This window comes from Phascolarctos cinereus, unplaced genomic scaffold (genome assembly GCF_003287225.1).
Source record: "Phascolarctos cinereus isolate Bilbo 61053 unplaced genomic scaffold, phaCin_HiC Scaffold_2;HRSCAF=192, whole genome shotgun sequence".
In the NCBI taxonomy this organism is placed as follows: Eukaryota; Metazoa; Chordata; class Mammalia; order Diprotodontia; family Phascolarctidae; genus Phascolarctos; species Phascolarctos cinereus.
In genome coordinates this window covers 51,884,352-51,909,462 of record NW_027555625.1, presented here as the reverse complement: position 1 = coordinate 51,909,462, position 25,111 = coordinate 51,884,352, and the positions used below count along the sequence as shown (strand labels likewise).

The following is a 25,111-nucleotide window of genomic DNA, read 5'->3' as shown; positions in this document are numbered from 1 at the left end:
TTTAAAGGATTTGCTCGAGATCTTGTAGTTAGTAAAAGCCGGAGGTCTTCCTGACGCCAAGCCCAACACCCTAACCACTGATCAACACTGCCTCTCAAATGGATGACCACGTGGTGGGGCTGTTGTCCTGGAGTTCTCGTTTTCAGCTACGGACTGGATGCCCTTGAGGTTGTAGTTGATGCTAAGATTCAATAAACCTGTTAAACTCAGCTTCCCTCTAGGATGGGACCCAATTCTTAGCATGAGGGAGGACACTCACTTCCCTTTTAGGTAAGTTCCCACTGGGTCTGAGCCCCACACTGAAGCAGAGGAAATGTATTTCGAGGGGTTCTCAGAGGAACAGTGTCTCCCACTATCCTCACTGCCAAAAAGAAAACTCCAGGCAGTGAGAAGAGACGGGTGCCTCCATGGTGGGAGACAGGTGACCCCAACAGGAGTCTGGCTTCTCAGCAACCTGGCTGGGAGTCAGAAGACAGATTCTCTCCTTCCATCCTCTACCGCTAAGTCTCCATGGGACCCTGGCCCAAGACGTCACCTGAGCCTATTGCCTCATCTTTTAAGTGAGGATAAACAATCCTCCAGCTGTCAGCAGGCCTGTGGGGAAGAGCCTATGTCATAATGAATGTCTAAGGGCTCTTCCTCAACCTCTAACTCCCAGACATCCTTTCAAGTCCAGCAACCCAAGGCCAGCTCATCCAAGAAGCCTACTTTGATTCTCCCGCCGCTCCCATCCCCCTCTGACCTCATATGGGATTCAGAGCTGGCAGGGGCTCTGGCCCAATCTCCTTTGTTTAAAGAGAAGCAAGGTCTCACAGGTCATAGAATCATAGATATAGAGCTGGAATGGACCCCAGAGACCACCTAGTCCATTTTACATATGGGGAAACTGAGGCCCAGAGAGGTTGGTGACTTTCCCAATGTCATACAGGTGGTAAGTACCAGATTTGAACTCAGGTTTTCTGACTACAGATCCAGAGCTCTTCCCATCCCAACACTCTAACAGCCCTTGGCCTGTGCCCCTCTCATGCATTATTTCATATGAGAGTTTATTCATGCATGCCATGTCTCTCCCCAGACTACAAATCACAGGGTCCGGGGAATGTGGGCCAGGAGGTGGCTGGGTAGCACAATGGATAGAGTGGCTGATTTGGGGTCAGGATGACCCAGATTCAAATCTTGCCTCACAACTTACTAGCCATGTGACTGGACATGTCATCTGACCTCTGGGCCTCAGTTTACTCATCTGTAAAAAGAGGATAATAATAGCATCTAACGGTTAGAATTATTTTAACCCTGTAGGATTGTTGAGAGGATCAAAGGGGGCAATACGCACAAAACACTTTAGGAAGCTTAAATGCTGTGTAATTTCTAGCTGTTATTATTATTATTTAATCTCCATATTGCCTCCTTGTGCCCAGCCTGACATGCTACTCCATTTGAACGATACTGCCCAGAGTGCTTTGATAAGTACACAGTGCTGTCCAAAGGGATTATTGGTATTGATCTCCTGGCTGGTGGTGTGATGGGTGGTTCAAGGCTGTGTGAGGCTTAAGATTCAGAGCAGGGTGGAACCCAAGATCATCTTGTTTACCCTCTCCCTTTTCAGATGAGGAAACTGAGGACCCCCAAAAGTCAACAGGATTTGAACCCTAGTCCTCTCATTCTGTCTGCTGTCCTCAGATAGTGGGGGGCTAGTAGTCAATGGGATGCTGGGAGATCTCAAACAGTGGAAGTATTTTGTAACATTTAAAGGACTCTTCTCATCACTCCCAGGGGGCCTGGGCTTTCCTCCGGCTCCAAAGCTTCCACACAGACAGTTCTTTCTAACCTGCCTGAATGGCGTGGGTGTTGGACTGGCCAATCCCAGTCCAGGGCAGGACTTTGGGGAGGGAACACCCTCTGGGAGCATGATTCCTATAGATTTCAGAGTTGGGTGCGTCTAAGTGAGGGGGACGGAATGTTCTCATCTTTTCATCCCTCTCCTTCCTCTTCCCCTCTAAGGAGGGGCTACCTGGAGCAGAGAAGGAGGAAATGGGAGACCCTTGAACCCTGTAACTCTCCGGCCCCCAGGGCTTCAGCAGCATGGCGCAGCTGGCCAGCCTTCCTATAACGTAAGCTCTGTTCTTCGGTATGTTTGTTGCCTGTCAAACTGGTAACCAGGAGGAGGTGGAAGAGGAGGAACCCTGCACCATGGCCCTCTGAGTCATGTTTATGAGGCATGCAGAGGGGGATGAAGGGGTGTGTGTGTGTGTGTGTGTGTGTGTGTGTGTGTGTGTGTGTGTGTGTGTGTGTGTTGGGGTGGGGGTGAGTAGCCTGGAACACTAGGAACAAGGCAACAAGCCTGCCCTGGGGTGGAGAGAGGGGTTGAGGGGGCAGCAGCAGCCCACCTTCTGTTCTCTGTTTTAGCTGGACCAGATGGCCCCTGGGATCCTCCTGCACCCAGACTAGGTTTTCTGGGATCATTCAGAGGGGTGGGGTGGGCAAAATGTGGGTGGTGCTGGCAAGCGGGCATAAAGGGAAAAAAAAGTGCAGGGTTATAAGGCAAGCTTCCAGGCTCTGGCTTGGGAAGGAAAGAGAGCTGGGATTCTTTATACCTCTTCTGCCAACCCCAGCCCCTACCCCCTGCTCACTGAAGAATATGAGAGGGTCATGTAAACTTATACACTGTTACCGGCAGAAAGAAACTTGCCTAGGGTTTCACCACTGGTAAGTGTTGGAGTCTGGATTTAAACCCAAGTCTTCCTGACTAGTACCTCATCTCTCTCTCTCTCTCTCATACTTCACGTCACAGTCCAACTGCCCCTCCTTTTACAGATGGGGAAACTGAGGCCCACTGAGTTGAAGTGAATTGGTCAGGGCTCACACAGCTACAACAGGCTGAAGTAGGATCCAAATCAAGGCCCTCCTGACCCCAAGTTCCATGTTCTAGACACTATAGCAGGCTGCCTCAAAATGTAGCACCCTCCTCACCTAGCCCCTAACAAACAGAGAAAGAAACTAAACTTCAAAACTTGCTCAAGCTCCCACAGAAGAGGCAGAGCCAGGACAGAAACCCATGTCTACTGACTCCCAGCCAGAATTCTTTCCAACAATAATCTTGGTAATAATAACAATAATAATTATAATTATATATATGGCTTATGGGACGCTTATTTTGTGAGGGCTTGCTCCACAAGTTTGTGAAATAAGTAAATACAAATAATATCATCCTCCTTTCACTAATGGGGAAACTGAGGCTCATGTCTCTGAAACCAGATAGCTTTGGGGGTAGCCTGGGTGGAATGAGGCTGTGGGGGAAGCTGCTCTTGCTGGTTCGGGCAGGATCTTCTGTCACCTTGATCAAAGACGGGAGAGGAAGGGCAGGGGAGTAGGAGAATGAGGAATGTCTGGCAAGTGCTGGATTTTGAGGGAGGGAGATGGGTTTGGGGGTCAGCGTATGGCCCTTCTGCTGTTTATTGTTATTTCTGTAGAGGACGCTGTCCTGACTCGACCAGCTGCATTGGTATGTATCACAGCTTTGAGTGACTCAGAGGTGGAAGGAAAATGACAGACGGAAGGGGTAGAACCCAAAGCCAGGATCTAGGGCGCAGGCTTAGGCTATGAGATAACAGGAGTAATAGGACCATGATGAAGGAGACAGGTAGTATGCCTGCTGACTCCAAAGCGAGCATTCCCAGACCTTCTCCCAGGCTCTCTACTCTTAGCTGACATGGCCCAGCCAGAATTCTCTCTCAACTGGGCCTGGACCTGCGATGCCCAGTCCCCTCCTGGGTGAGAAGCAGCTGCTGATTCTAAAGCCAGGGGAAGCACCAGGGCCAGTTGGCTGGCCACTGTGGGCCTGAAGGAGTTGGCTGTTGACACTGGGGGAAGAGGACATGCCCAAGGCCACGGGGATGAGTCATGGCAGTGGCTGGGTTTTCCTTCATATGTTTTTCAGGGAAGGCTGCTTTTTGGGTGGGGTACAGGAGGAAGGTGGAGTCCAGGCAGGGACACTCTCACGAGCTGTACCTTGAGACTGTCCATCCTGCTCTGAGCATAGAAGATCAAGGAAACAGTGAAAAGAAGAGATGAGGACAATTAAGGGATTAGGGAAGATTTGCTTGCAATACAATGCTGGGGAAGGGGAGGTTTAGGGATGTGTTGTAGGCATTGGGTCCTAGGTCCTCCAATTCCAGGAATACTGGGATGAGAGAATCCCAGGCCATCTCAGGAGCACCTGGGAGGCTGAAAATGCTTAGTTATGAAATAGCAAAGGTTCCTCCCTTCCTTCACATTCTCCTGACCCCAAAGCCTGGAGGCTTTGAGATATGCTTCTCAGCACTGGGGATAGGTTTGCCCACTTTCTGGTCTGGGCCCCCTGAGTAATTAATGGCACACATGGATGTGAGGGATAACAGTAATTAGGCCCCCCAAGAAAGAAGGTCAAGGTCGAGTCCTAGGAGTTCTGACTGCTGCCTTTCCCACCTTTCAGACTCCCAGGCTTCAAAACTTTCCAGTGGTTCTAGGATCTTGGGCTCATGAGAACTCTAGAATGCCTAAATACATGCATGTGTAAGTCAGCATCTGGGTTCCTCTAGACCTGCAAGGATCTAGAATCCTCCTTCACCATATCCCTAGAACCAAATCCAATATCATTTAATTTGCTTGAGAGAATCTGAGGCTGGAAAATCTAGATTCATTCAAGCTCTGGAACCTTCAACCCATGCTTACCCAACCCCAGCACCCAAGAGGTCTAGCTAGCCCTCAGAGTTCTCAAGCCTAACCAAGATCTACAGCATTCTAGACCCTGCCCTTCATAGTCCATGGAGTGTCCATGCCTTCCCAACAGGCATTCTAGAATCCAAACCAGGAGCCCCAACGCACCTGCTGCTGTGGCTCTGCAACCATTGAGCGCCGGGCTTGGCGGGCCTTCTTCACAAGGCGGTTATAGAGACCCAAGCAGACGGAGGAGACCACAAGAATGCCCAGGTCGGGGGCCACCAAACGAAGGGTATTGGGGATGTCGTCCAGGTTCAGCCTGTAAGGGTTGGAAGCGTGTCAAGCTGGGTAACACGCAGTGGCCCAGGCAGCTGTCATGGGGGGGTCATGTCAGGACCAGGATAGGGATCTCCCCCGGGAGATCAAGGAACAAGAGGAGCTCAAGGACCACGTGGCAAACACAGCATAAATGTCTCATTGTAGTCTAAGCTGCCATCGAGCCCCTCTAAGCGCCAACAGATGTCAGTGTGGATTGGAACCAAAGCTTCCCCGGGAGAAGTCAAGGAAGGCTTCTTGGAGGAGGAGGCTGTTTGAACTAAGACTTCAAGGATGGGTAGTGGGAGTGGGAGACATCTTGCCGTAAGGAATCAGTGGGGAGAGATATTCTTGTGGGAACAGGGCAGGCACAGAGAGGATCCTCTTACCTGGTGACTCCCACATGACAGGACAGGATCTCCCAGGAACTGCCTACAAGAGAACAGAGAGGCCATGGTTATTTGGATGGGCTCTTTCCTTACCCCTAGCAGGAACACCAACCCTCCTGATTAGCCTTTCCTCCACCTGCAGCTCTGTGGCTGGTGACTATCCTGGCACCTGGTAAAGGAGAGGCCACGGGCTCCCAGAGCACTCCAAAGGCCCCAAGGAGTCAACCTTTGCCAGAGGTGAGGGCAGCCAGGGTCAACACTGGGGTGCCTCCGAGACTCTCAGTTTATAGATAAAGAAACTGAGGCTTAGTGAGCTGATGAGATTTTTCCCAAGGTCAGACATTTTTTCATCCCCTTCCTTCTTTAAGGGAGCCCTTTGACTCTGTGGCTAGCTCCGCTCCCAAGGGTCCCTTAGCAGAACCAGGACTGGAATCCAGATCCACCGCTACATCATAGTGCTTCTTCCTTTCCTTGCTGTTCCCAGAAGGACTAGGGTTGGGGGATCTGAAGTGCTGAGAACAGGGGAGACCACATAGCACAGTGAGCAGCTGTTCAGGGACCCTGCATTCGAATGCTGGCTCTCCTATTAAGTCACTGTGGAACTTCTCTGGGCTTCTGCCTCATCTGTATAATGGGCACACCATTCACCCACTTATTGTGAGAATCCAATGAGATAACAGTGGGGAAAACACTTCGAAAAGTTAAAGGTTCAGTAAGTACGATATACTAGATGAATCTAAGCCGAGCTGTCATTCCTTAGAACACGTGGACCTGGAATATCTCAAGAGGAGGTCTAAGTCAGAATGTTGGATGTCAGAGAGCAGGAGATGGGAGCTATGCAGCAGACAGGTCTGGGAAGGGCTACAAATGGAGATAAGGAAGCTTCACAGACGGTAACGGGGGTTCATTTCTGGCTGTAGGTGGGCAATATTGATTCTGTGAGGGCAAGAGCTACGACTATCTTGTCTGGACCTCAGCCCCTTTTTCTGCAAAAACTGTATGGGGAGAAGGTTAAGCTAGATGACCTCTAGAGTCCTTCCCAGCCCTGGCAGTCTATATTCTAAGGTCCCTCCCAGCTCTGAAATCCCATGTCCTGATGTCTCTCCCAGACCTGGCATTCTGTGTTCTATGGTCCTTGCTCTAAAGCCTCTTTTTGCTCTGCCAATATGTTCTAAGGTCTCTCCCAGCCCTGATGTTCTATGTTCTAAGGTTCCTTTTAATTGTATCAGTCTTTGTTCTAAGATCTCTCCTAGCACTGACATTCTAGGTTCTAAGCTCTCTTCTAATTCTGACATGACATGTTCTAAGGTCCCTCCCAGCCCTGATATTTTGTGTTCTATGTTCTAATATCCCTGTTTTCTGAATTTTATCTTTTAAGGTCTCTCTTAGCCCTCATATTCTGGGTTCTAAAGTCCCTTCTAGCCCTGACATTCTGAGTTCTTAGGTCTCTTTCTTTGCCTTGACATTATATAGTCAAAAGGCCCTCCCAGCTCTTACATTCTGTGAGACTGCACAGTAGCCAGCTGGGTCCCCGGGGGCTGAATCAATGTCTCCAAGATGGGGAGGATGCCAGAATAGGGCAGCTGGAAAGGTTGGAAGTTATAACAGGACTCTACTTGGGGCTGGGGGATTATTTCTCCCCCACCCTCCCAAATCCTCTAGTCCTGCATGAGCAGACACCTGTTAGAGCCCTCTCATGACACAGGAATGGGGAGGCTACCTGGGATGGGCAGAGCTGGGTTATTATTGGGAATGTTTACTGCTCAGCACATATGGAGCTTCCATAAATCATTGCCTGGCTTTCCATGAGGGTCCATATTAGGTTGGAGCCTATACAGGGATGGGGTGGGGAGGGAGGGCCAGGGCCCCCCAGTGAGATGCCAGGAGCAGTTGGGATCTTCTTTGCCTCTCTGAGTCTCCTTGGGGCAGGGAGTGGGGGGAGGAGTTGGGCAGGCACAGTGGATAAGTGTTGGGTCTAGGGAGAGGGGACAGAGAGCTGGGGAGAGGAGGAAGGGGGAAGGGAGAGGGACTGGAGCCAGAGCTTGGGACTGCACAGACTCAAAATATCTCTCCACTGAGACTACCCCCGAGCAGCCTCTGAGAAGGCAGTGGTAACTACCTCAGTGGGCCAGAAGGGGTGGGTGAAGGAGGTAAGTCTGGAGGTTGTCTCTGTCCAGGAAGTGCAGAATGAGTCTGAAGGTCATTGGGCCTGAGCCTTCTTTTCTGCCTCCCTTCCCCCATCCCCCTTCCACCCCAACCTCGTCCAAGAGAATTCCAGAGGTGCAACAGACCAGATCCTAGCTCCTGCAGGTCCAGATCCCACCAAGAACCATTTCATGGCATAAGCAGAGCCCAAGGATCAGCTTTGGCCCAGGAAAGGCTATGTCCTGTAGGCCACTGTCACCCGGGACTGAGGCCTCACTGTGTCACTGAAACATCCTGGTATCTCCCACCTCCCCACTCCTAGGGCCCTACCTTTGATTCTATCAAGCCGTGGCCTAACTCCAGAAGCACAGCCGAGATGTCGGTGGGGCAGTCTGAGGACTTCCCCCAGTGGCCAAATTTGGGAGGGGGAATCCCTCCCCTGGTCTTCCTGTCAGCTCCCCTATGTCTGACTCTCCCAAGACCTGGACTACTCACAGTTGGTTCCCAGGCGCTCATCCAGGCCAGGCACTGTGTGCAGACATATCTGAAAGGCAACATGAGCAACGAGGAAGAGGATGCTGGTGCACAGGAGGGCTCGAAGGAGGTGACCTGTGGAACCTGGAAGACAGGTGGGGGTGGGGTGAGGAATGGGAGAAAGATCAGAGGTTAGGTTTGGGCCCTGTGCAGCCCGAAGGCACACATGTAGGCCCGGTAGGTGTCACCAGAGAAGTGTTTGCAGAAAATAAAGCCAAAACCAAAACCATTCTGGGGGTCTTAGTGGACTGCAAGCTCAATATGTATCAGAACAACACCAACAAGGTAGGGCTTTGCCCAAAGGGCATAGGGCTCCAAGAGGCCGAGGCCGAGGCCCTGTCGTCTGAGAAGCAGGCAAAGGAGCCAGGAGGTTTAACTTGGAGAAAAGATTGGGGGTAGCAAGGGAAGGAGTGGGACATGATTTCTGCCTTTTAAGTATTTGAAGGATTATCACATGGAAAAAAAGGATTCAATCTGTTCTTCTTGGCCCCAAAAGACAAAAATAGGAGTGATGGGTAGAAGTTTCAGAGAGGGAGATTTTGGCTGACTCTAAGGACCACAATCATGGATGGCCAAAAGTAAATGGGCTCCTTGGCTAGGGAGTAAATTCTCCCCTCACTTGAGGTCTTCAAGTGGAGGCTGAGAAAAGTAGCAGCATGGTAGACAGGACAGGATAGCTCAGGGAGGAAGGCGGGAGGCCAAATCATGCCTCAGACACTTCCTAGCTGAGTGACCCTGGGCAAATTGCTTAACCTCTCTGGGCCTCAGTTCCCTCATCTGTAAGTAAAGGAGACTGGGCCCGACGGCCTTTAAGAACCCTTCCAGCTACAAGCCCATGATTCAAGGAAGCTGTGACACACCCAGGGTAGCAGAGAACACACACAATGCATTATTGATATATACGCTTTCCCCCCAATTAGACCATAAGCTTCATAGGACAGGGTGTAGATGGTATGCCTCCTTGCATTGCATGTGCTTTGAGCTGCATGCACCTTGCACCTAGTAGAAGCTTAATTAAATGCTTGTGAATAAATTAATGAGTCCTGAACTGTCCGAGTGACCCCGGGCATCTGACCTCTCTGGGTCTCAGCTGCCTCACTGCAGAGTAAGGGAGTTTCTCACATTTTTATAGCATACTGACTTATATACAACAATACTTTGAGGCAAGCAAGACAAATGTTACCATCACCATTTCACTGGTGAGGAAATTGAGGGGTTTTGGGGGGAGGGCAATTGGGGTTAAATGACTTGCTCAGGGTCACACAATTCGTAAGTATCTGAGGTTGGATTTGAACTCAGGTCCTCCCGACTCCAGGGCCAGTGCTTTATCCACTGTGCCACCTAGCTGCCCCAGAAATCAAATTTCAGAGAGGTAGAGGTGTCCTTGTTCAAGGTAAATTTCAGAGTAAGAAACCCCAGTCTTAATTTTCTGACTGGAAGTTCAGGATGCTCTACCCTGTCTCCACTTCCCATCAGGGTCTGTGTGGCCATGTGAGTCATAGGTTTACTAGATCGTAGTCGTGTACCTGGAAGGGTTCTCAGAGTCCAATCCCTTCCAGTTACAGAGGAGGAAACTGAGGCAGAGGCTATGACTTCAGCAGGGTCACACAGCTGATGTCTGATGAATGGCTTGGACTTGGGATTCGCTCAGGGTCACACAACCGTCTTCCCCTTTGTAGTCCCCGGAGACAGAAGAGAGTCTGGGTTCAAACCTTTGGGTAGAGAAAGATCAGCCACGAGGACTGGCTACTTTGAGCTGTTACCTCTGTAGACCAGCAGAGGGTGCTGTAGCACAGGTAGAAAACAGTCTGCGTGTGCTTTTAAGAATTTGTTAGTGGGGGCGTCTGGTGGGACTTTATAGATGCCCTGGACCTCTCCCTCCCTCTTTGTGTCCCTCCAATAATCTTGGGTAACCTTCAACATCTCTCCCACCCCCACCTCCCAGCTTTGACGTTCCACAGAAGGGCCAGCATTGGACCAGGTACCATGATGGAAGGAGTCCTAGATATGGTGTGAGACTAGAGATCAAATCCTTCCTCAGACTAACCCAGGCAAGTCACCTCCCCACCTCGGGTCATTTCAACCCTCATCTTCCTCAGAAAAGTGACAGATTGGACTCTAGGGACTCAAAGGCCCCTCCTACCTCTCAATCTGTGATCCTTGATCCTGAACACACACACACACACACACACACACACACACACACACACACACACATGCTTACCCCTAGGAAAAATCAAAGATCCATGGAATGCTAGACTGAAATGTCTCTCAGATGTCATCTAACCTCACCCTCTCTTTTTACAAGGTGGAAACTGAGGCCCAGAGAAAGGAAGTATCTTGCCTAAGGTCTCCCTATAAGCAGAACTCAGACTAAAGAAAAAAAAACTTAATTGTAAATCTGGCACTCTTTCTAAGGGTTTAAGTATATTTTTGGATGACAGATCCATATAGGGTTATTGGGAAAACTGGGCACTGTTTTGGATAAGTCCCTGACCTCTGAGGCTAACAACTGGAAAAACAGCCAAGCTAGGCATCCTCATGGATACTTGAAAGGCAGCAGGGTCTGATGGGGAAAGCCCTGGATTTGGAGTCAGAAAAGCAGGATTTTCAGATCCTGGCCCTAATGGATAAATCCTTTCCCTGTCCTGGCCTCTGCTTCCTTGTCTGCAAAGTTAAGAGGTTGGACCCTATGATCCTCTAACTCCATGATTCTCTTTTCTGGTGCGGTCACTCAGGAGGAGGGCAGGATAGCTCTCTACAGGTCTGGTTCATGCTTTAAAAAAAAAAACAACAACCTTCATTTAACCCTGCCACACCCTCAAACAATTATACTACAGTTTCCTCCTTTTCACTGCCAAACTCCTAGAAAGAGTTATCTACACCCACTACCTCTACTTTCTCACTTCTCAACCTATCCATCTAGCTTCAGACCCTTCAGCTCTTCTGATATGTTTTCTCAAAGGTTACCAATGACTCAGAGAGCAGATCAAGACATATATATTTCTTGGTCATAGCCAGTGGGAGAATTAATTTTGCTTGATTATGCATATTTGTTACCTGGGCTTTGTTTTTCTATTTCCTTTTTAATTATGTGGTTTCTTTTTTTAATTAGGAGAAAGAAAAAATAGATATTTGTTCATTAAAAAAATTAGTTGATTTTTAAAAAAGTATCATGAGAAAAACAAACAAAAAAGGTTACCAATGAAACTTGGGAGGACACTAGATCTGTGCTTAGCACTGATGAACAATTTTATCAGTGGCTTGGAGAAAGGCAGAGATAATACACATATTCAATTTGCAGATGACACAAAATCAGGGAGAAGGACTAACACCAGTTGGATGATATTCAGAACCAAAAAGACCTGATAGGGTAGAATGCTAGGATGAATGTAATAAAATGAAATCTAATGGGATAAATGTAAAGTCTTACATTTGGGCTCAAAAAATCAATTTCCTAACAAAGTGAGGGGGGAGGAGTTGCCAAACAGCAATTTGTATGAAAAAGCTGGGGAGGGGGTATGTGGATTTAGAGGACTGAATACTCAAAAGGAGTCATGACAGCCCCCAAAACTAATGGGATCTGAAGTTAAGGGACGTTGTTGACCGCGACTATAGAGGAAACAGTTCTGTTGTATTTTGTCTCAGTCAAACCACGTCTGGTTGCCACATTCTAGGAAAGACATTGATAAGCCGGAGTGTCCAGTTGAGGGCAACCAGGATGGTAAAAAGCCTTGAAGCTTTGCCATTTGATGATCCTTTGAAGGAACCAGTGATGTTTAGACTGGAGAAGAGATCAGGGTAGTGGGATAGGGGGACCATGACACAATAACTGTCTGTTGCAAGACTACCACATGGAGAAGAGATGTAATTTCTTCTGTCTTGTCCCAAAAGGGCAGACCTAGAATCCGTAGATGAAAGCTAGAGAGAGGCAGATTTAGGCTTGATGCAAAGAAGCTAGGTGGATAGAGTGTCAGGCCTGAAGTCATTGTCCTGGGTTCAAAAAAGTTCAGACACTTGCTAGCTATGTGACCCTGGGCAAGTCACTTAACCCTGTTTGCCTCAGTTTCCTCATCTGTCAAATGAGCTGGGAGAAGGAAATGGCAAACCACCTGGTATCTTTCCCAAGAAAACCAGAATGGTGTCAGGAAGAGTCAGACACAACTGAAAAACAAAGAAAGATAAGCCTAACCATAAGCATTATATAAAAGTGGGATGGACTGCCTTGGGAGATGGTGGGTTTCCCTCTTCAAGCAAAAGCTGGATGGACACTAGCTAGATATGTCTTCGAGATGGCTCTTATTCAGTATGAGTTTGGTAATAAGATTCTTCCAACCCTGAGATACAGTGAAATCCAATAGTCATTTATGAGTCCTCAGCCTCTGACTTCTTATCTTCTGATACCCTTAACTACCTCTCCCCCTTAGATAGACTTATTGAATGAGTTAATGAATGACTAACTATCTTTTCCTTTCTTAGTCTCCAAGATCTTGTTCCCACTGTTCTTATCTCTCTGACCACTCCTTTCCAGTCTCCTTTGCTAGAACTTGATCCATCTTCTACCTCCTAAACATGGGTGTCCTCTCACCCCAAGATTTTGTCCTGAGGCTTCTTTTTTCCCTTCGACATTCTCTCCCCTTAGTGATCTCATGCACTGATTTCCTGGGCTTAATTTTACTACCGTCTTGACTTCCCAACTCTATAGCCCTCATTTCCCTCTTAAACTCCAATCCCAAATCGCCAGTTGCCTGCTAGACATCTCCTCTTAGACATCTCATTAGCATGTTCAAAAGTAAACTCATTATCTTTCTTTTTTTTTAACATTTTATTTTTATTTTACTTTTTTCTCAATTACATGTAAACAAAATTTTTAACATTCTTTTAAAAAAAATTTTGAGTTCCAAATTCTCTTTCATCCTTCCTTCTCCCCTCCTTGAGAAGGCAAGCAATTTTATGTAGATTTTACATGTGCAGTCATGCAAAACATTTCCATATTAGTCATGTTGCAAAAGAAAATGCAGACCAAAAAACCCCACCAAGAATAATAAAGTTTAAAAAAAAGTATACTTTGATCTGCATTCAGATGCTATCAGTTTTTTCTCTGGAAATGGATAGCATTTTTCATCATGAATCCTTTAGAACTGTCTTGGATCATTGTATTGCTGGGAATAGCTAAGTCATTCACAGTTGATCATTGTACAATATTACTGTTATTGTGTACAGTGTTGTCCCAGTTCTGCTCACTTCACTGTGCATCAGTTCATGTAAGTCCTCATCATCTTTCAAACTCAGCCCTCCTCTGAATTTCTTTTTCTCTGGTGAGGGTACCATACCTTCCAAGTCATTTTAGACTTTCTCTAATATTTCTCCTCTCCCCCAAATCAATGGTCATTCTACTGCCCTGGCACCTCTCACATCCATCTCCCTTCTCTAGCTTGGGTCCTCACCACCTCTCACCTGGACCCTTATTGCTTCCTAATCCATCTCCTTTCTTTCCATTTCTTACCTCTCCAATCATCAGATTCCTTAAACACAGGCCTAAACATGTCACCTCCCAATTTAAAAAAGTGATTTCCCATCACTTCTAGGACAGAATACAAGTTTCTCCAGTTGGCTTTCAATACCCTCCATCACCTGGCTCCAGCCTAGCTTTACAGCCTTATGACATCTTATTCCTCTTCACACACCTCACTTTTCAGTCATTCAAGACAACTAGCTGGTTCCCAGATTCAACATTCCATCTTCTGCCGCTGCACATCCCCTCCAATTGTACCCCATGTCCCCCCCTCCTTGTTTGACTCCTCCAAAGGAGGAGGCTCTTTCTGCAAGGTTCAGTTCAGGCGCCCCATCTTTGTTTTGTTTTGTTTTGGCTAGGCAGTGGGGTTAAGTGACTTGCCCAGGGTCACACAGCTAGTAAGTGTTATGTGTTTGAGATCAGATTTGAACTCAGACCCTCCTGAATCCAGGATCGGTGCTCTCTCCACTGTGCCATCCAGCTGGCCCTAGGTGCCCCATCTTTGATGAAGCCTTCCCTGACCCCTCAGTTGTGAATTTCTCTCATTAAATTAACTCATATTTACTTATATCCCCTCAAGAGAACATAAGCTCCTTGAGAGAAGGGGCTGTCTTTTGGGGGGTTTGTTTGTTTGTTTTACATCTGTATACCCAGTGCTTAGCATGGCATATTGCACATAGTGAGTGGTTAATAAATTGAATTCAGTTGTGATAGCCTGTCCCCTCAAAGTGAGTAGAAGGACACTGCTTTGCCCTTCCTAGGCCCTGCCCTCTCAAAGCCCCTTCAAAGTGCGCCAGCCTGGAAGCCCGGAGGCCAGAAAAGGCCCTCAGGAGCCCGGGGAAGCTTGGCACACTCAGTGCAAAGCCTCTGGACGAGGCCCTCTGTCTGCTTCTCTCTCAGCCCCCCTCCTTGCCTCCCAAGTGTTGTGCTTGGCACAGGGCAGCCTGGGGTTTCTATATATGTGCCACACAAAGGCGCGTGCAGTCTCCTACCCACTCCCAAGGGTTTGCAGGCACCAATCAGGCCCTTCCCGCTGGGACAGCTGGAAAGACGCCCAACCAACATGTGCCTGGATCCCGGCCCTTGCCTCTTTCTTCCCATCCGTCTCAAAGAGACAGCGCGGGAAGATGCTCCCAGCCCCAAACCACAGGAACCAGCCTGAAAGGCAGTGAGGCCCAAGTCGGCTGGCACTATCCCTGAGTCAGTTAAAAGAGTGGTGGTTTAGGAGACTCACTTAGAAATTCAGGGCCCCACTACTGTGTGGCTCTACAAATGCCTGCCACCACTCTGTGTTTCAGTTTACCCCTCTGCAAAATGGACATACAAGAATCCCTGGGCACAGGTCCCAGAGTGAAGGCTCCAGCCCAGGGAAGGAATGCCTAGATGGGTTTGTGGGGTTTTTTATTTTTTCTGTTTTCAACTTGAGCTCTTGTGTTAAAGGAAACAGGGACACAGCTTCCCTTTTCTCCTCCCAAGGGTATTCTGGCAGAAGCCATCTCCATCCTCCCATTTGCTAACAGCTTCTTGACTACTGTGCCCACGGCCTAGACTGGAGGCATCATGGCAGAGGCTGTCTGTAGCATCAGAGAGGGCTCACTCTGAAGTCCTCTCAGGTCAGGGAGAGGTAGAAGCACCCCATCCTCGGGAAAGCAGCTACCACCCAGCCCACGCCCTGAATCACCTCTACTCCTGCCCACACAAGCACCAAGGAGTGGATGGGAGAACTCAGAAACTGCAAGGGAATCCCAGGCAATGGTGCCAGATGGGCCCTTCGAGGCCTCTTCATCCAATCTATTCACTTCGCAGAGGAGAACACAGAGGACCCAGAAGGGAGCAGCACCTTATCCAGGGTCAACACAGTAATTAGCAGCAGAGCCAGATTTGAACTCAGGTCTTTGAATTCAAAGCCCAAGACTCTTTCTTCACATCGACCCATGATTCTGGAAGCTAGGGGCACTCATCTCTTTGAGAACTCAGCAGCATGTTGACAGCATTCTTTCAACCACCACATATGGCTTAGCCCAACCTCACTCACCTAGTATACATTACTCTCCATTATGGATATTTGTATTCGTATCATATCCCCCAACTAGATTGAAAGCTCCACGTGGGCAAGCACTATATCCTAGCTAAATGGCATATGTCCTCTGAGGCAGAGCATGGTGTCCTCCACACAGCAGGTGCTTAGTAAATGTTGAATTAAACTCAACTTTTTTTAAAATTAATTTATTTTTAGTTTTCAACAATCACTTCCACATACTTTTGAGTTTTAAATTTTTCTCTCCCTCCCTCCCCAAGACAGTGTGCAATCTGATATAGGCTCTACATATACATTCCTATTAAACATATTTTCATATTAGTCATGTTGTAAAGATAAACTCAACTCTTAAAGAAAAAGTAAAACACTATACATAGATACAGGATCATTATTACTAACACTCTGGCATGGTGCAGGATGGGGGAGGGGCAGGATGAGATCAGGGAAATCTGATGATGGGGATGCTGGGAGATCTTCGACAATGTGGAAAGTGAACTTTCTTTTTTTTTTTTTTTCTTTTTTTTTTTTGGTGAGGCAATTGGAGTTAAGTGACTTGCCCAGGGTCACACAGTTAGTAAGTGTTATGTGTCTGAGGCCAGATTCAAACTTAGGTCCTCCTGACTCTAGGGCCAGTGCTCTATCCACTGCACCACCTAGCTGCCCCAAAAGTGGACTTGGTGAGCCTTGAAACTCATCTCAAGCACAGCCTCCTACATAAAGCCTTCCCTGACCACTCAACCTGTTAATGCTCTCCCCATCAAAAGTACCTTTCTGTACATAAATGTATATACAGGTCTTCTCTCTCTCTCCCTCTCTCTCTCTCTCTCTCTCTCTCTCTCTCTCTCTCTCTCTCTCTCTCTCTCTCCCCCTCTCTGTCCTGATAGACTAAAAACTCCTTGTGGGCTTTTGTATACTCAATGGCTGCCATATAATAGGTGGTAGTGTTGAGTCATTTCAGTCCTGTTTGACTCTCCATGATCCCATTTTCAATTTTTTTTGGCAAAGATACTGGAGTGGTTTGCCATTTCCTTCTCCAGCCCATTTTATGGATGAGGAAACTAAGGCAAACAGGGTTAAGTGACTTACCTAGGATCACATAGCTAGTAAGTGTCTGAGGCTGGATTTGAATTCATGAAGATGAGTCTTCCTGATTCCAAGCCCAGTACTCTATCTACTGTGCCACCTAGGGGCTTAAGAAATGTTTAATAATTGATTAAGATACAAGTCAATCAATAAACTTTTATTAAAAGTCTACCATGTGCCAGTCACTGCGCTAAGCCCATGGGATACAAAAAGAGGCAAAAGACAGTCCCTACCTTCAAGGAGCTTACAACCTAATGGGGGAGATAAGAAGCAACAAATACGTCCAAACAAGCTATGTACAGGATAAATAGGAAATAATTAAGGGAGGGAAGGCACTAGAGTTAAGAGGAGTGGGGGAAGGCTTCTGGAGAAGGTGGGATTTGACTTGGAAATGGAAGGAAGCCAGGGGGATGCGCAAATAGAGATGAGGAGGGAGGGCATTGAAGGCACAGAACACAGCCAGAGAGAATGTCCAGAGCTAAAAGATGGAGTGTCAGCCCGGAGGTCAGCATCAAAGGTGAGGTTTGAGCTGAGCGTCAAGAAGCCAGGAGGCAGCCTTGGGGGGAGAGCTAGTGGAAATGCAGGGGGTACAGGAGATGGAGCGTTGAGTATAAAACAGCAAGAGTGCCAGTGTTCCTGGATCATAGAGTTTGTGGAGGAATTAAAGTGTCAGGAGACTGGAAAGGGACTGGAAAAAGGTTATGAAGGGCTTTTAATGCCAAGGTGGGGGGGTTATATTTGATCCTGGAGGGAACAGGGAGCCACGAAAGGTTATTGAACAGGGGAAGTGACAGGGTCAGACCTGAACCTTAGGGAGGTCTTTTTGCCAGCTGAGTGGAGGACGAACTAAGGAGAGAGATGAACTAGGGAGATCAACCGGGAGGAATAGTGCAACAATCCAGATGTAAGCATGAGCTGTGATTATCATTGGCAGTTAGGGGAGCTCCAGGCCTGGAGTCAGGAAGCCCTGAGTTCAAGTGGGACTTCAGACACTAGCTGTGTGACCCTGGGCTAGTCATGTAACCCTCTTTGCCTCAGTTTCCTCATCTGAATAGTGAGCTAAAGAAGGAAATGGAAAACTTCTCCAGTATCTCTGCCAGGAAAACCCCAAATGGGGTCACCAAGAGTCGGACATGACCAAAACAAATGAACAACAAATGATTATCATTGTCTCTCAGACCTGGAGTTTCCCAGAGATCTAAAGAGGCCTTTGTTGACACCTCTCTTTCCTGCCTGGCCTTAAAGAAGTGGGTATTGTGTCACCCTATCCCACAGATGACATCTAGACACATCTAAGACAAACAGAAGCAGCTCATGCCTCAGCTGAGGAAGAAGCATCCTTCAAATCCTCCAGTCCCCTTCCCTTCTACCTTGAGTGCGGATTGATGGGAAACTCCCACTCTCCCACAGGAGAAACATCATGGAGTATCCATGTGGATGATAGAAAGGGGACTCTCAGTTCCTCCAAGAAGCTGGAATTTCCCAACCTGACTCCTTCCTATCTCTCCAATATTTAGTCTCTTCTGAACACCACGATCCAGTCATCCTGGTCTACCCACTGTCCCTCTCGCCCTCCATGCCTTTCCACTAGCTGTCTCCTGGGCTAGAGATGCCCTCCCCCCTCACCTCCAACCCCTGGTTTCCTTCAAGACTCAGATCAAAGCGCATCTTCTACAAGAGGTCTTTCCTGGCTTCCCCATCGCCAGCCTTAGCTAGGCTGCCTCACTGACAAGACACAGAGTCTCCTATTGGGTCTGAGCTTTGGTTCACAGGCTAAAAGAGACCAGAGAGTCACCTGGTCCAATCTTTCATTTACAGATACTGAAACTAAAGTCTAAGGTGGTAGAGTAGATAAGACATTGGAGCTAGGGTCAAGAAGACGGGTTCAAATCCCACCTCTGAGGCTGGATTTGAACTTGGCTATTCCTGACTCCAGGCCTAGCGCTCTATCCATTGCACCGCTTGCTGCCCTGGTTAGGACCCACCAAAGCCTGCGTCTTGCCAAGCTTCGAGAATGCCAGCTCAGTTCCACGCTACGAGGAGGCATCAGCATAGGAATCTGGCAAACACTGCTCATTTCTTTCACGTGTATGTGTGTGGGTGAGCAGTACCCTGAGTGTGTTGTAAGGCCCTTGTAAATAGGTACTGTGTGTCTGCTCCTCCTCCTCCTTCCTGCCCCCTTAATTCCTGGAAGTAAGGGAGCACACCCAAGGCCTCTGTGGGTGAGGACATACCAGGTGGCCGGTCCGTGTCACTGACAAACCGTGAGCTGGGGAACAGCAGGGGTTGGGGGAGGTGGAATGGGGTGGCCTCTAAGATCTCCCTGCAGCTCAGGGGTGGAGGGGACAAGGAACATCAGGGAGCAGCAGGGTGGAGCTCCTGGAAGGAATGAGGGGCAGTTCGGGAAAGAAGGCAGGCTGGAGGAGGGATGGCAAAGGCACCCGGAACATCTGGAGCTGGTTGTTTCTGGCTGGGCCCGGGCTTGGAGCAGAAACAGGGGGAGAAGCTGGGGTGAAGGAGAGTCAGCCAGAGGGGCGTTTGTGTCCCTGGGGAAGGGAAAGAAAGAAGGTTATGGGCAGGGCTGTCAAGCAGCCAGAGATAGAAGGGGGATGGTAGCATCTCAGATGCGGAGCTGGAGATGGAATCTTAACACATTCTTCCCACCTCCTATTAAGGAATTATGACACAGTGGAAAAAGGCATTATGCTTTGGGAGTCAGAAGATCTGGAATTTCATCTAGGTCCAGCCTAGACTTTGGGCAAGTCACTCTGGGCCTCAGTTTACTCATCTGTAAAATGATAGGATTGGACTAGACTCTTTCTAAAGTCCCTTTAGCTCTAACATTCTACAGTACAGAATTGTAAAGAATGAATATGGCCCCAAGAAGAGATACAAGAAGACCCCTTCCCCTCCCCTCTCCATTGAAGAGGTGGGGGTCCACAGTTGTGGAATATTATATATAACTTCAGATTTTTTTCAATGCACTGATTGGTTTTGCTGAATTTCCTGCCCCCTTCTTCCTGTAAATTTTTTTTAAATTAAAAAAATGGCTAGGGGGAGGGGAAGGACACAGGGGAAAATCTAGGTGATGTAAAAACAGAAGATATCAATAACAATCTATTTTTATAAAAACATTCTGTGACCTAACAGTCCTGCCCAGTCCCAGCATCAGGGCCCTGATTCAGGCTCTCTAGCCGGCCCAGGCTCACACTTGCCCAGCAGGGCCTTGCCCTTCAGGAACCCAGGTGCCTTCTCTTCTCTCCCAACAGGTCTGAGATCTCTGCCAACCTTTGCCTCCTGACCAATAGGTCTCCAACACTTCAGTGTGCTTGCACTTTTAAAGAAGATCCCACCTCCACCCCTTTGCTGAGAAAGTTGCTGCCTTAAAGGGTCACGGTGGCCATAAGCCACCAAAGGTAAGAAGCAGGACACTATCTCTGTCATTCTCATAATTGACTTTCCCTTCTCTCTTCCCTCTCCTTTCTACCCTTTTCTGTTCATTCATTCAACAAGCATTTATTGAAAAATTTGGGGTCACCTCCTCACTGTGAAGAAACATCAGAGTAGGAATACTCTATACAGGGGACTATGGGCTATACAGGGCAGGGTGCTAGAGCTACAGAGAGGACAAATAATTAAGTGCCCATCCTCATGGAGTCTAATGCAGGGAAGGAACCATTGCAGGGGAGGGGGAATGGTAGGGACAAAACATGCACACAAACAAGCGTGACACATACCAGTCCAGGGTTCTTAACTGGGGTCCATAAACTTTTTTTTTTGGCTAGGCAATGGGGTTAAGTGACTTGCCCAGGGTCACACAGCTGGTAAGTGTTATGTGTCTGAGGCTGAATTTGAACTCAGGTCCTCCTGACTCCAGGACCTGTTCTCTATCCACTGCACTACCTAGCTGCCCCCTGTCCATAAACTTTTAAAAAAATATTTGGGGCAGGGGCAGCTAGGAGGCATAGTGGATAGAGCACTGGCCCCAGAGTCAGGAGGACCTGAGTTCAAATCCGACCTCAAACACATAATACTTCCTAGCTGTGTGACTCTGGGCAAGGCACTTAATCCCAGTTGCCTCTCAAAAAAAAATTATCTATATATATTTTGGGGGCAGCTAGGTGGCGTAGTGGATAGAGTTCTGGCCTTGGAGTCAGGAGGACCTGAGTTCAAATATGGTCTTAGACACTTGCCACTAGCTGTGTGACCATAGGCAAGTCATTTAACCCCTATTGCTTCACCAAAAAGCAAAAAGAAAAAAAATTTAACAACTATATTTCTATACGATTGGCTTCCTTTTGTAATCTGCGGTATTTTATTCTAGGCATTTAAGAACATGACTCTGAGAAAGGGTCTAGAGATTTTTCCAGGGGTCCATGACACAAGAAAAGTAAAAAACCTTGCTCTAATCTTAGTGAAGTGAAGGGACTTGATTGAGGTCCCCCAGAATAAATGGGAGAACCAGGATTTGAATCCAGATTGGATTCGATGGAGCAACTCTGAATCTAGGATTTCCCCTTCACGCCTTAGGCTCGTCCATTAGCATGCGCCCATCTTCCAGGATACACTGGAAGGCAGCCTTACAGAGAGAGCTGAAGGGAATGGCCCGAGGGCCAAGTGAAGGCCCCAAATGCAGGGGGCTGTCCCAGAAAGGAGGCTTTCCTAGCTCTGGTGGAGGCCCGGGCAGGAGAGAAAGGTCACAGAGACTCCATCTGAAACAGGAAAAACCTGTAAGAAAAAAACTTGAGAAGAAGCCAGGCTAACAGCTTTCAGAGGTCAGGATTGAGACACATCATTTGCACATCAAAGCATGAGACTGATGGAGGAAAAGAGACTCAGGGAAAGAAGACACAAGTATGTTGCAGCCTGTTCCAGAGCAAGAGAGCCTTGAATTGGGAGGAAGGAGATGGACAGAAGGGATTTATGCTTCTTTCAGGAAGGGCAAGGGTAGGACCCTGACCTTTGGACCTGAGATGGTTTGGAAAACCTGAGAGTTGTCAGTGAATGGGCCGTGACACAGTGTAAAGTATACTAGCTTTACAGTGAGAGGAGCCGAGTTCAAATCCCAGCCCCCTTGCCTTCTTTTTCTTACCTGTAAAATAAAGTGACGCTGACCCCGAAGGTACCCTTCACCTCTGAATTAATGATCATGAATGGGACAAGTGGCAACTTGACATCTAGTGATTGTGGCAAGTTTTCTGATCTGTAAGTTTTGCACAAAACACTGGCACCCAGAACACCAGACTCCCATGTTAATCCTACAGATGACTCACTGTGTGACCACAAACCCAACCTCATTTGCTCTGTGCTTGGCACCATGCTGGAAGCCACTAGAGATACACAGAAGTTAAGAAAGGCGGCGGGGTCCAGAATGAGGGAGGAGTTCTCACAAAGCGCTTACTCTGCGCAAATTCAAGAAGAAGAATGTCAGTCCCTACCCTCCAGAAGCTTACATTCTCATAGGGGAAGGGAATGCATAGCAGGGAGCTGAAAGTTCTGGGAAGCTGGAGGTTCTGGGAAGCACCATCCAACCAGAGGCAGAGGCTGCAGGGGTGGAGGGTACTCCCAATATGTGAATTCTGGGGCTGGAGTGAACTTGCAGGAGGATGAGCTTTCTGGGCATGGTGGAGGAAGTCCAAGGCGCAACCTGGAGTCACACTGTCCTCTGCCCTGGTAAGATCACATGTGGAATATTGTGTACTGTTCTGGAAGCCACATTTTGTGAAAGACTTGGACAAACTGGAGCACGGCCAGGATGTTGAAATGCCTCATGAGGAGTGACTGAAGCAACAGAGGACCTTCCTCCTGGAGAAAAGACTTGGGGGTGGGGGAATGTGGGAGCTGCCTTCAAGTACTTGAAGAAAGGCCATGTGAGGGATTCAGCTGGTTCTTCTTGGCCAGAGGGTAGACCCAGCCCCCACAGGAAGGAGCTACAAGGAAGCAGACTTCTGCTGGATGTCAGAAGAAATGTCCTAACAACCAGGGGTCCCAAAGTAAAACAGACTGTTTGTGGAAGTAGTGGAGCGCCCATCTTGGGAGTCCTTCAAAGTAGCCTGGATGGCTACTTGTAAAGGGAGCTATGAAGGGGAATCTCAGCCAGGAAGAGGTTGGCTTTGAGGGGCTCAGGGGTCCCTTTCAACTTTGGAATCCTGCAATGGGGCTATCCTTGCTTCCTTTGACACCCAATTCAAGTGCCATCCCTTTATGATGCTGACCCTCCCACCTAAAAGTGAGCTAACCTTCCTACTTAAATTTCTGAAAATACTTCATCTGGATCCCACCCCACCCTGCTCCACCCTTGACTTCCATATTCTTTGTGAATCTGTACCCCTCCTATTAGATCAGGGGTTCTCCTGGTTTGTCACAGACCCCTTTGGCAGTCTGGTGAAACTAGGACCCGCTTCTCAGAATAAACCGTTTAAGCACATAAAATTCATGGGTTACAACAAAGGAAATTTTTGCCATGTAGTCCAAGGGTAGAGCCAGCACCAATGAATAGGAGATAAAGGCAGAAAGATTCTCTGCTGGATGTAAGGAAAAACTTACAGTTATGCTAGACTAGAAGCTCCTTGACATATCTATGTCTATAACATATCTTCTTATCCTGGAACCTAGCACAGAACCTTGCATACAAAAAATGCTTGATAAATGTTGATTGAATTAAATTGACTAAGAGAAGAGAGAACCTGGGAAGACATATCTGAACAGATGTAGAACAAGGAGAACAAAGCATACCTTAACTATAATATTGTGAAATAAACAATTCTGAAAGACTTAAGAATTTGGATCAACACAATGGTTGACTCCGATTCCAGAGGACTGGGTGGTGAAGGTTCTTTCTCCTGCCGAAAGAATGAGGGACTAAATATGCAGAATGAGAGGCATGTTTTTGATGTGACCTATGTAGGAATTGTCATGTTTGACTATTTGTGCCAAGGTTTTGTATTTCTTTTTCTCCCAGTGGGGAGATAGGGGATACAGAAGGGGAAAAAAGCTTGATAATTGGGGGAAAAAGGGGGTTCTCCCTTCCTCCCTCCAAAAAGGGACTCATACGCTTGTCTCCAGGTAGGTAAGATGTATACAAAATAGCTACAATCCAAGGCACAATGGGAAAGTACCCTCCTTTCCCCAAAAGGGGTGGGAGAGGCTACTTCCCAACCAGCAGAAATCAGAGGAAGCTTCACAGAAGAGGAGGCCACACTGGGCCTTGAAGGATTTTCACAAACAAAGATGAAACAGTGAGGGCAAAGGTTCCAGAGGCAGTAGGGAGCAGAGGGCCAGGGACCTGATTAGAGGATGACTTTTTGTATTGAGCTGCCTCAGACACTTAATAGCTGTGTGACCCTGGTCAAGTTACTTAACCCTGTTTGCCTCAATTTCCTTATCTGCAAAATGAGCTGAAGAAGGAAATGGCAGACCACTCCATTATCTTTGCCCAGAAAGCCCCAAATGGGGTCACAGAGGGTTGGACACAACTAAAACGACTGAACAACAAATGATCTGACCATGTCACTTCCCTCCCTAAAAATCCTCAGTGGCTTCCTATTGCCTCTGGGATGAAAGACAAAATCCTCAGCCTACCATTTAAAGCTCTCTACTGTTGGGCTCCCACCTACCTTTCTAGTCTTATTTCGTATCATTCCTTTCACATTGTCTCTGTTTCTGTCACTCCAGCCTCCCTGCCCTTTCCCGTATGGAACACATCCATGCCTCTGTTTGCACGTTGGACGTCTTCCTGTCAGCCACCTGGAGTCCCCACCTTCCTCCAGAGCACAGCTCCAGGTCTACCCCTATAAGAGGCTTTTCTTTAACATCTCCCCACTTTCTGGTGCCCTTTTCCTCTTGCAATTACTTTGTATTCATTGCTTTAACAGTCTACAGGTTGCATCTCTATCCCCAGCTCCACCAGTAGATGAAAGCAGGAACAGTTTCCCTCTTTGTCTCTTTAGGGAAGCTAAGAGTTGTAGTGGATTGAGCGCTGGGCAGGGAGTCAGGAAGACCTGAATTCAAATCTAGTTTCAGACACTTATTAACTATGTGACCCTGGGTAATCTCTGTTTGCCTCAGTTTCCTGTGAAATGGGGGTAATAATGTCCCCATCAGTAAAATGGGCATAATAAAAACACCTAGCTCCCAAGGTTGTAGTGAGGAATAAGTGAGATGATATTTGTAAAGTGCACAGTGCCCGGCACGTAGTTGGTTATTATTATTGCTATTATTATTCGTAACTCGGTGCCTGACATGGAGTAGGTACTTAACAGGTTTGTTGAATTCAATTCCACCAGAAGTTTAGTTCAGAGCTAGATTGGAGAGGTCCTTGACTGCCCGGCTATAGGTCTATCTAGGCTTTCTTCAGCCGGCAGCTTCGGCAGAGGGCTGTGATCAAAGCAGAGC

General features: G+C 47.7%; 1 protein-coding gene across 4 annotated transcripts in view; it reads right to left on the bottom strand.

Annotated features, from left to right (window-relative positions):
- PIEZO1 (piezo type mechanosensitive ion channel component 1 (Er blood group)) overlaps positions 1-25,111 on the bottom strand; it is a 173,349-nt gene that overhangs the window by 64,262 nt on the left and 83,976 nt on the right. For all 4 annotated transcript variants that reach the window (XM_020989160.2, XM_078149384.1, XM_078149385.1 and 1 more), the window contains 3 exons: positions 8,043-8,165; positions 5,403-5,445; positions 4,864-5,017 (listed from right to left, as the gene is read on the bottom strand). In XM_020989160.2, coding sequence (XP_020844819.1) covers positions 4,864-5,017; positions 5,403-5,445; positions 8,043-8,165 — 320 coding nt within the window. The remainder of the gene's footprint in view (positions 1-4,863; positions 5,018-5,402; positions 5,446-8,042; positions 8,166-25,111) is intronic.